Source organism: Trachymyrmex cornetzi, unplaced genomic scaffold, assembly GCF_001594075.2.
Source record: "Trachymyrmex cornetzi isolate Tcor2-1 unplaced genomic scaffold, Tcor1.1 scaffold4, whole genome shotgun sequence".
NCBI classification, from domain to species: Eukaryota; Metazoa; Arthropoda; class Insecta; order Hymenoptera; family Formicidae; genus Trachymyrmex; species Trachymyrmex cornetzi.
Genome location: NW_017298743.1, coordinates 726,419 through 738,820, shown reverse-complemented (window position 1 = coordinate 738,820; position 12,402 = coordinate 726,419). Strand labels below are relative to the sequence as shown.

The following is a 12,402-nucleotide window of genomic DNA, read 5'->3' as shown; positions in this document are numbered from 1 at the left end:
ATGTACTTTATTTATATAGCGTATTGATTTTTGGCATAACAATTTTTAATAATATTAAATAAATAAATTCTACGCTTATATTATTACGTAACTTAAATTAATTTTATATCATAGTTTAAATAATTTGAATAATTTTTTTAATACTTTACACATTTTGAATAATTTATGTTTATTTCTTAAATTTAAAATATGTAGCATGAAATGTTATGGCTGCGCTGGGAATGATATTTTAGCTACAGAAAACAGACCTTTTCTCAATTCTAACCATTAGTTGATAATGTAGAAAATGATTAACTATGCATACCTTTTTATTAATAAATGAAGTGTATGTTTATTGCATAAAAATAAAAGGAGAAAATAATAATTTTATAAATATAAAATAAAATAAAAATGTACACATATAAAATCTTAATAAAATTCTAAAATGGTAGACTATCTCTCCTTTTAACACATGGAACTCTTTTCCTTGAGGCATTTATGTACAGAAAGAAATCTGCAGCGCCCTTTGCAGAGCTATTCAAGAATTAATATATATACTATCCGAGCTTCTTTACCATACGTATTGTACAAACGTGCTTACTCCGAATCGTACTTTATTTTTCTTTTTAGACTCCTAAATTACGTTAATTTTTTTCACACGCATCTGCATCTCTCAATATTCTTGTTTTATGTATTAAAAGGTGAAAATATACATATATAAAATATATACATACATATGTATGTATAAAAAATAGTTTGTGGAATACATTGACATGTGTATTTCTATTTTTGTAAAATCAAATTTTAATTCCATAAATATAGCTAATATAAAAAAATATTTCAGTTAGGAAATTTACGTTCAATCAATAAAAATGATTATAATCTTTGAGATAATTAAAAATAAAGTAAATATTATTTTTAATTATTTATTTATAACAATAATAAGAGATACGAAATACATTGATATATTTTCATATTAACTTGATATATATATATATATCAAATATGGATATTATATTAATATATCAAAATGTATTACAAACTCAACTGACAAGTTGAATTTCTTGTCTACCATTAGTGAATATCAGTAGAAATATGTATGTATAAATATGTAAACCCTATTAAGTATATACTTGACAAAAAATGTTATATATTTAAAAATATTTTTATTTATATATTACCTACTCTATTATAACAGCCACAAAAATATATATACAACAAAGAATTACAATAATACAATCTTTATATTCAAATAATATTTTTAATTTGAAAAAAATTTCTGAGAAAAATAATTAATTGATACTTTTATTAACATTTATTTTTAGAAAATGTAAATATGTTTAAAAATATATGACATTATCATAAAGTTTTGCCATAAACAATCTAGCTAGGATAATTCGGCTTGCAATATCGATGTGATAGATCGTAAAAGATTGGTCGGACGTCAAAATTTTATTTTATTATACGCTCAATCGAGACGAGAGGAGCATAAACGACGTTGTCATCTGCGTCAGGCGCACAATTACTGTAGACGTTTTAAGCGTCGTCGTGTCGATGATAGCCAAAACGAGCATCCGGACATGGAAGAAAATAAGACAAGTGCAAGATGAGTAACCAGACGAAGTTATCAAGTTAAAAAAAACGAAAAAGAGAATTAAGAGGCCGTAGAAGAACGCGGTCTTGTTGGACACTGATAATTGGTCTCTAGAATGAAATAGAGAGGATGGAAGAATGCATGTTTAATTAACTCGAACAAAATCGAAAAAATCACGTATTTTATATATATATATATTATCACTTTTATTTTTTTAAATATACTCCATACGTGGAAAGAACGAGTTTGTTGAAGTATCTATTAATTTAGCTACGAATATGAAAATAATTTTGTTGGACTATCAAAATAATTATGTGGGAGCACTCCAGTTGGTTACTAAAATATTAAAATTTTTACGGTATTGCTTATCATGCTTGAGTTTTCTATATAAATATGTTTATCAAAATTATTTCCAAATCTGTATGTTTTCAGTAAAATCATTCTTTCAGTGTATTATTTCGCGTTAAGTGTATTTAGAATCATATCTCATATATTTATATTAATCCTTTATATATTTTTTAAATGAAATTAAAAACAGACTTCTAGAGTTACATTATAAAGCTGTTCAATACATCACGTAATAGAAGTGATAGTCTATATATTATACTTTTTAATAATTTGTTTTCTTTTGTAATCATAATACATAAATTCTCTCTCTCTCGATTTCGAATTAATTCATCCATCTTCATTGTTGTGACTGTTAAGCGTTAATATTTACAGCTCATTTTGAATAACATATTAATTTTGTAAATTGCCGCTTATCATTTCTGACATAATCAATTTGACAAATAATCTTTGTCGCGAAGATATCTGCTGTTTCCGACACACATAGCTCACACGCTCGTCCGGCGCATCCTCCTTCCGAAAAGATCCACATTCCGACACGTCCATCCCTAAACGTCGACCAACCCGGATAGTATATTCTTCCAGGAACAGCTGCATTGGCGCGAGCTGTGAGCCAAAAAAAACGATGCTGTGAACATCATATTGGGAAACAATTTCACGGGTACAAAAAAAAAGCGGTAAGAAAAAGTAAAAAAATAAGACAAATTTCGTGTGTCATAACTGATTAAGGGTGCAACGAACTAACCGGGTGGTATAAGCATGGAACATTCTTTCACTGTCGCTGTGTTAATTGCCACTTTTATCCACAAAGCCAGTCGCTCGCGAGTTCCGAGGACATTCGGAACGGTCTCGACTGGATCGATCGCAGATCCTACCCGGTCGCTTTGTGCGACTTGGCTCACTTGGCTGCATTGTGAGACTATCGACGTGCCTCCCTCTCCTTTTCCTTCTCCCTTCATCTCTTTTCATCTCCTTTCCTGCCTCTTGCACTAACCCCCTGGCGCTGCTCCTGGTCCCACTGTGCACCAGAATGCCTCCGACCTCACCAAACTAGACACCGGACTGGTTTTTGCCCAATTTAGATCCCCCATTGTTCGGTCCGCGCTGGAACGAAAATAAAGGAACTACTAACCGCGTCCTATTCCCGTACGTTGCATAGGAAAACACCGGCAGTGCCAATGAGCACACTCGGCCTCGTGTCAAATTGGTGTATGTTGGCGAGATAGGTGCAAGGTCACACCTTGAAGTGAGTGCGGGCGGTAATCCTGATGGTTTTTTTTACTTCACGAAATGAATTTTCTGCTCTATACTGCGTACAGTATACGGATATATTTTTTATCGTACCTCAACTCGATGTGCTCGCTGACATTTTGCCTGGCTCTCCATTTTTCAAAGCGAGATATACTTGGCTAAATTATATATTTTTTAGCGTGATATTTTGGCGAATAACACCATGTTTTAGTTAGGAACGCGCGATTTTCAAAATTGTCCATCGCAATTGCAATCTTTCTTAAAAATCGCAATAAATGCGATACATTATCGTGATTTTTTATATGTATATATTATACATTTGTTCAACTGTCCATTTTTGTTGTATTAAAAATCTTTGATAAGTTCAGAACAGTGCCAGCTGAATAATAAAAAATAATTGTTAGAACACAACAAATACAAAAGCATTTTTTAAAATATAATAACATTAAAAAATCCCTATTAAAATTTGGAATATGTTTTCAAAGAAAAAAATCCCTCTCGAAATAGAAAATTATATCTGTTCTTTTTTACTGTGCTTTAGTCGAATTGTTTGTATAGCAAATATTAATCTTAGGCACGATTTTAAATCGTATCTCGATTTTGTGATTAAAAACCAGATACATATCGCACTACGATTCAAGAAATGAAAATCGCATATCTCAAGTTTAGTTGCTTCAGTCTTACAAATAATTCGCAAGAATTTACTTGCATCACAACGTGAAACAAAAATACTAAAGCATTATTTCAGCAGATCGATAAGAAGCTGAAGTGCATATCGACGTGTTTCCCAGGACTACAGTCAGTTCATTGTGCTGTCTCTGTCCCTCTCGAAATATCGCCGAAATGCGATGAAAGAAGCTCTATAAGCAACCAGGTGTAGATGGCCTCCAGGTGTTTCTTAGTGCAACGTCAAGACAGCCTTACAGCATTATCTTCTCGATTATTTTTGTTTGAAAGCATCCTGATATATTTTCACATTTAATCATTGCGGAAACTATTTCTTCGGCTATTTAGTTAATTGTAATAAATAAAATACTTGAGAATGATTTGTATCGATCAAGAATCATATACTTCTTTACTATACTTTTCTATATTAGAGTGTGTACTAAGATTAATTCTTTACTATACTTTTCTATATTAGAGTGTGTACTAAGATTAATAATTATTTCCTCAATTTTCAATTGTCGATTAAATGAAAACGATAGACTCGAAGAGAGATTAAATAGAAAATTAATTCCATTCAAAAACAAAATACACATTAAATCCCCATTCCCACTGTGTGCATTCTCAGAAACGATCTACAAGTAAAATGTGCGTTCTCCTTCTAAGTGGCTTGAATAATTTAATGAGAACCTACAGCAAAAAAAATAGTTACTTTGTCGGTACACCGGGTCCTCATTATACGCCACGTAACGGAACTCAATCCCTCTCTCTATTTCTACAGTCGCCAGGTATTTTCTACGTGGAATGTGTTACGTATAGCATCATCCATTGCTACAAAGATTAAAGGACTCGCTATCTAATTCTCTTTGCTTTAATTATCCTACGAGACGTAACATTCTTAATAATTGCAAACTTCTCATTGTGCTACTTGAAACAATAATAAAACTAAAAGGATCACGCGAAAATGAGCATTTTTAAAATTAATTATACTAATTTAAGGTTTTATGTAAGAACATATGAAGTTTACTTCTAGAATAATTTTTAATACTCAGCCGAATCTGTCATCGAAATATTTTCATTAGATTTGGTTTTTGAGGTTTAAACATACACATTTCAAATATATATAAATTTTATTGAAATAAAAAAACAAATTAGAAGGGTTAAGCGTTTAATTTTTGTTTTTTTATATGAATTTAGATCGATTTCACATATTAGAATCCAGTAATCGCCTAGCACGTCTCCGTCCTAATACTGATAACATCTGTCATTTATCACTAAATTTTACTAGTAAAAACGTTCGCCTTGCTTATCACATGTTGCACTCACATTATTCGGAAAAAAACGCCATATCTTAAAAATTCGACATGATAAAGTTTTCTGGCGGCAGATTAGAACTCAACGCCCCAAAATACGTTTAAAAAAGTTTCTTTTTCTTACATAAAAAAATTATTCAAAATTTATAAACTGTTATTTATAAATATAATATCTTATTGATTGATAATAAGAAAAATCATAATAATGATGCCTATAATTCGTAAAGACAAGTAACAAAGAAATATCTTCTATTCGCTCTTATTTGGATTTTAATTGATTGTCAATCGCCTTTCCGATTTGTAGCCGCAAGACAATATGAAGTACAGTAGCTCGTTGGGCGACAACAATGATCATTGATTCATACGTCATCTGGTTGCAGTATGCGTCACTGTGTTACTACACTTATAGAAACGGGCGGCGTTAGATGCATCACTGGTTCGTCACGCGGGATAATTCCGCGCAAGCTGCTCGAATAACCGAATGACGAGTATGAAAAGTCTCCTAATCATTAATAGATGCAGTGTTAGTCATTCATAGATACAACAGTAATTTTCTTGACCATTTATAGTATGTTTTTAATTGCGAACTAAAAAACTTGAGTTACACTGTTAAATTCACAATATTAATTAAATTCTGTCCAATTCGAATTATTTTTAATCATTCCTATAGATCGCAACTGCTCTTATTTAACTAAAATAATGGAGTTAAACAAGAAATATTAAATTTGACCCAAATTTTATTTATTATTTACTAAGTGTATACGTTAATATGTATGCTGTTTGTTTTGAAATTAAGCAATTCAACCACATAAATAGGTTGATTAGATGTTGTATCTTTAACCACACGTGTATTAAAATTATGCTATTTTTAATATTTCTATAAAATATACAACATTTCTGCAAAATTACGTTTAAATATTTCACGTTAAAAAATTAAGTATTGTTATTAATAATGTCTTCAATTATGATTGTCAATGAAAAAAAAGAAAAAACATTTAAGTCAGACTATCGACGAGAAATCAAATGTACATTTAGGTCAATCAATAACACGACGCATATCGGATTCTTTAACCCTATACCTTCGACGCAGAACGCCTTGCCCTTACCACTACGAATTCTGATCACGTATAGAGAGTACAACGACATACTTTCTTACGCCGGAAATTCGAACACAAGTGAAGCCAACAGAAATACAGGCCCAATTAAATGTTGAACCTATATCTTGCGCGTTTTACTAGTGATTCTTTCACAGCCATGTCATAAAATGTATACTTTAGTACAAAAAAAGCGATCAAAGTGCTGCGGAATTCCAAGCTGAAGAAACGCTCTATCATAAATTTCGAAAATTAGCAAAGGTCCTCCTTTAATCTGCCGACATATGTATAATATTTGACTCGTTGACGAATAATAACGTCTGCTATTCTAGAAGGGATTGCAAGAATAATGCTGCCTTTGATAAAGAAATGTTTAAAAAAACGCAATAATTATACATGCTCGATTAGAAATGGCTTATAGTTTAGCAATCGGGTATTTTTCGTCAACTCATTTGTTTAAACAAATTGCTTACCACAATAAAAAATAAAAAAAATATACATGCACATTAAATTGAAATACTACGATACAACAAAAAAAAGAAGATATCCACCGATTCTATCATTACATTCACGATCAAGTTTTAACGCTCCAAAATTTTTTCTATGTTCTCGTTATTTTATTACTTAACTCGACAACTCAGTCAACACCAATTAAAAGTAACATAATATCACAATGTTATAATCTCGCACTGAACAATGTAACCGTTGTATAACACCATGTATTATATTACATTGACATTGTTGAGTGCGAAATTATAGCATCGATATTATGTTACTCTTGCAATCGTGTCTACTAGAAAAATTCTGTTTCCAACGTTTTCGACACAGTACAGACACGCTCGAACGTATGATCCGACACAAAAGATAGCTACAGCCCTGACGCTTCGGCCGAGCCCTGCAAAGGGCCCGGCGACCATCGGCCCCACTCCTGGGCCCAGACCCGTGCTGGAGCCTCTCTGCCCATTCCATTCCAGAGCCGTAGCCGTCTCTCGCGTGCATCGCCCGCCGGAGGAAGCATTCCATTCATGTCTCGGAGCGCGCAACACGCTCGTCGCAGCGCCGCGTGAGAAAGAGAAGGCCACGAAAGAGGGCCCCGCCGCGAGGAGAAGCGCAGGGTCCTCTCACTACCTGGCGGCCTGGCGCCGCCTTCAGCGACGACGACGACGACGGGCCGTGATGACGGCCGTGATGACGATCGACGGGTTCGCCAGGAACGTCTGCCACCCGCCCTGCGGATCCGTCCAACGCCAAACACGTGGTCCTGCGTTATTGTCTCGCCACCGCGCCGCGCCGAGCGCATCCGGGGAATCCGGGGATGCAGTGAAGCTGCACTGGTGCGTTCTTTTCTTTTTAAATGTTTACCTTGCTCCTTTCTCTTTACTTTCTCGTCCTATGTGCGTCTCGCAAAATGTTATGTACCACCGTCGATCGCCGAGGAAATTCGTCAAAACGTGATTGATCTTGATAAAAACGGTATAGTAGGAGTATTTTTTTTTTTATATTGAATCTCAAAAGTTTCGTGCAAACATGCACATCGCGGAGGTGTGAAGATAATACGCGTATTATCTCGCTTTTATTTCGAGATAGAATTGGGTGTCTGTAAATATAGCGGCTTGATTAAGAGGTTTATCACGTGTTTGTGCTACTGATAAAGACGAGTGGTTAGAATGGTAAAACATTTAGCGAGATGTCTGCCTTGTCGCGCCGGCGCCGACTAGAATGCCATGGAAATCTCGTGTCCCCTATTTTCGAGTGGATAATGTCTCATTTCACACAGCGGTATTTATACAAATCTCATAACCCTTCACCGGCAACGGCGAAGTAAATTCTAACTCTTCTGTTAGCGGTTGAAAAACAACTAATTTTTTATTGTCCTGGATTATATAAAAATCTGAAAAAAATTCCAATATACCTGTCAAAGCTTCAACGAACGTCTACCATCTTAAAAATTGAACTGTATTTTACTTATATTTTCTTTAGAGATTTAAATTTATTTCTAAATTTATAAAAATTCATACAATAAATATCAATGATGTCTTTGAAGACCCTATTTACCGATAGATAATTAAACTTTATTTGTATAGCCTTGACGGAGTGTAATTATGTAATGCAATAAGCAAAACAATAATCTTATTATTTTTCATGTCAAAATCGTACATCAATACTGTCGCGTCGATAAAACCGTAATCGTAATATGACTCAGTCTGTGAATTATCTTTCGAATACCAAACTACATATTCTGATTCCTATCATATCTGCTTTCTGCTTATTTAAAATCATTCACTGGCACTGGTGGATCGCAGAGAACGGCGCTATTGTAAATAATCTTTATTTAGCAAAGCGGTCTGCGAAGGGTCGTAACCGACCGTCATCCCGACTCTTTTCGTCTTCAAAGCGCATAACCGCCGCGCATCCTCCGCATGCTAACGCGGCTGTTGAACTCCCCGGTCCCTCTTCATATATATATATATATATATATATATGTACGTATACATATATATTTAAAAGTGATAATTATTTCTATATATATATATTTAAATATAATATATAAAAGATCGCTTTTAAATTGTCCGACGCAACAGTCCCGTATATCGCTAATGCATTTATATACGTTCCAGCGAAAGATATTCCGTTCCGGAAGATCTTAGGTCGGAATTAGACTACGTATTGAAGATTGAGATTGAAATTTGACCAATCAAAACAATAGGAGCTAAAATTCCTTTGTCTTCATTGGTCAAATTTCAATCTTCAATGCGTAGTCTGATTCCGGCCTTACGAGAGACATTTCAGTGCACCTTCCGTAGACTGTACATCAGGGTTCCTCTCGGCGGTCCTTTCCTTCGATAGGACTCTCCTGAAAGCGCGGCGAGATCCGGCACGACACGACACGACAGACCTCCGATTTTTTACGACAACGCGGATGTCGAAATAACGGGCGAGAGATCCTGGTTGTTCCACGCGCGGTCGTCGAAACCGCTGCACTTCCTCTGCTTCCCACCGTGGGTGATAGTGTCAGGCGCAGGATGACGAATGTGTAATGTCGCGTCGCTAATTTTCCCGGGAATATGCATGCGACTCCGGCCAGCATGACGATACCAAAGTCCCGTCTTTCTTGTGGCTACGGCGAACTGGCAGTTTCTGATCGTTCAACGCGCCGTTAATGTCGCGATGGAATATAAAAACTATAATGAACGAGCGGCTCTCACTTACTCCCACGTGGCAGGTTGAAAAGTAACATCGAAATGAAATACTCGTTATTATTATAGTCCCATCTAGACCAAATTTTATTTAGACAATCCATAACCGCGTAGTGTACTTCATAATGTATGCATGGCTTCAACTAATATAAGGTCTGTCTCGCAAATTATTTACTGTAAATTATTCATTATACTTATAAGCCATGACTCGGATAAACAATAGTACATTAGACAATACTTAAGAAAATCACGATACTTTACAGTCACTGGCAAACGTAAAGCGTTTCACGTTACCCGTGCATGTCTATAGACTAAATGCTAATATTTGCATGTACTCGGCAGAATTTTACCATCATTCGCGGAACAACAAGAATTACGAGATATTTATGATCCTAGAATGAATAAACATACATACATAAATCCCCGCGATAGTAATCGTTCTCTGTATTTATCGATAATCGGCGTCGCATTACGATGGGAAAGTACTCTATTTACTGAATGGAATTTGCGGAAAAAATTAAGTTGTTAATTCTCAGAGAGTTACTGACTTATATTATAACTTAATTATAATAAAGACTCCCGAAGTTTGAAAACCAATAATAAAAACATATAGGCGTTAGAAGTCAACGCAGAAAACGATGCATAATGCCTAACTTGTTTTTATTATTATATAACAACGTTGCTTAGATAAGACCATTTCAAAATGTAGATTAATATTTTTTCTGTCTTTTGTCGCACAGATATACGTTTATTCGCAGATCTTTATTAATTAATTATTGCAAGAATCACGAAATGATACAGAATGTATTTTATTCAGTTCAACTCATTCTATGAATAGCGTTACATTTATTATCAGACACCCTGTATATCCTGAGATATTGCATACATATTTCTTAGTGTCAATTTGATTTTCATCAAAACATATTGCACCCTTTAATTAATATACATATAATATACATATAATTGTCGAGTTCTCATGATAGAAGAAATAACACTGAGAATAATCGATAGACATTTGACAAATGGTTCGCTTTCCGGAACGTTCGTAATCTGCATTTCCGCGATCGTAAAATTGCATTTTCCCAGAAGAGAATCCGACATCATTCAACACGCTTGGATACCGTCCAAGAATCGCCCCCGACTAATACTTTCAAACTTGAACCGAGTGACGCGTTACTCCGGGATAGCTCATTGAGCGTCGTGAATCACATTCCTTTACCGTAGGCAGGTACTACTACACATCGAAACGTCATGCGTTTCCACGTATCTCTAGGAAATTGTAATCTTCCTCCGTTTATATATAAATCCATGGCGTATCGCGTGCGCGGTCATTCAGTAACTCGAACGGGCCACCGTATACATCGGCTCCGGCGCGGGCGCGCGTCTCGTTCTTCCGAAACACGATTCACGAGACTCTGGGTCTTCGAAACAGCGGCGTGCCTCCCTTTCTCTCCCAGCCAGCGCCTCCCAAACTAGGGTTCCGCGGGATGACGAAAAATTACACGTTCTCCGCCGCTTGTAAAGCCTATTTAAACGACGCGCCGTCCGCTTTAGGGATCACTTACTGCGGCCATAAATATGTAAGTATATATACGGGCGAATATCGACTCTGTTTGCTCTTCAGTATTATGAGTTTGTTTTCTCTTTCTCTCTCTTTTTAGTCAGTTTTTTTACTTCTTTCGATTAGAACATAATGTAAGAAGAATGCAATATTAACAGAAGAATATATTTAAAAAGAAATATTGTGTCCTAAAATTTATTAATATTAAATAAGCTTCAATATATGAGATTTATAAATGAAGCTTTTTTTGTAAATTTGAAGCTTGCTTAATATTAATAATAATCTTTTTGGAAAATATTATTTTTTTTTTAAATAAAACGAAAGAGAATTTATTACTTTTGATGTAAATATTTTTACACATAAATCCTGGTAGATAAACGATAAGTTTTTATTGTTTTTACATATACATATATATAATTTTGTTGCTTATATAGTTTTATTGTTTGTATGTATGTATATATATTTATACTTACTTCATATAATAAGTGTAACATGTGTATAGTGACATTAGTTTGGCATAAATTAAATAGACCATGGATCGATCATGCTTCAACTGGTTTCCTACGCGTTACTGTGTATTTGAAAAATTACGATATTATTGACGTAACGAACACGTAACAATAATTACAAATTACCGATTGGATTTGGTGCCTATAATTCATTAATCGCGAAAGATTGAAAATATCGTCTCTATCGATCACACGAGTCCGCATTCGCTCGCGAAAGGCGTGTATCTATAAATAGCATCATGTGTCAATACAATTCTCCTCGTGTAATTCAAGGGTACAGAAATCTGCAACATTTAAATACACTTATCCTGATATTAAATTACGCTCTTCGGTCATTTAAACCAAGATATATCAAAGAGGACTCGATATATCTTCCACTTTCTAATATATTAATAATAAACTTTGTAAAAATTTAGATAAATATCTCAACAGTGCAAAATATGACAGTCTATACAATCATTCGACGAAGAGTATAGCACTTACGAAATATTTTATTCAACTTGATTAGAACTAACAATAATCTTAGGCTCGAGATACCAACATAAAATCGTATCCACTCAAAGTGCAAGTAAATTCAAAGCTCCAAAGTTTCAAGTTATCTTCGCGGTCTTATCCCCTCTTTCCTTCCCTTGTTTTTTGGAGCAACGGAGTGCGCTTATTCTCCGGTAATCCGATCGTGGCTTGAGCTGGAAAATCGGACGGCAGCTGTAGAGAGAGAAAGAGAGAGGGAAAGAAAAAGAGAGAGAGAAAGAGAGTACTGCATAAAGAACGCAGCCGCGAACAATCCCTTCGGAAACCGGCCAACCCGCTCGAGGGCCCGCCGTCAACTGATCGGATCCGTTGAGACCGGCGTGGCGAGACTCGGTTGTTCTACAGCCTGACCCACAGCACGGCCT

General features: G+C 35.0%; 2 protein-coding genes across 3 annotated transcripts in view; one reads left to right on the top strand and one right to left on the bottom strand.

Annotated features, from left to right (window-relative positions):
- Positions 1-2,271: 2,271 nt before the first annotated feature.
- On the bottom strand, positions 2,272-2,877 carry LOC108764172 (uncharacterized). Its single transcript, XM_018512257.1, has 2 exons — positions 2,664-2,877; positions 2,272-2,524 (listed from the first exon to the last, which is right to left on the bottom strand). Exons 1-2 carry the CDS (start codon positions 2,875-2,877, stop codon positions 2,295-2,297), a joined length of 444 nt encoding a protein of 147 aa, XP_018367759.1. The 3' UTR covers positions 2,272-2,294.
- Positions 2,878-7,272: 4,395 nt separating this feature from the next.
- LOC108764178 (cyclin-dependent kinase 4) overlaps positions 7,273-12,402 on the top strand; it is a 15,866-nt gene continuing 10,736 nt past the window's right edge. The window contains exon 1 of one of the 2 annotated variants that reach the window (XM_018512270.1): positions 7,273-7,573. The gene's annotated coding sequence lies outside the window, so the exon portion shown is untranslated. Of the gene's footprint in view, positions 7,574-10,576; positions 11,017-12,402 lie in introns of those variants that run through there. The other variant, XM_018512269.1, reaches the window with a different exon arrangement.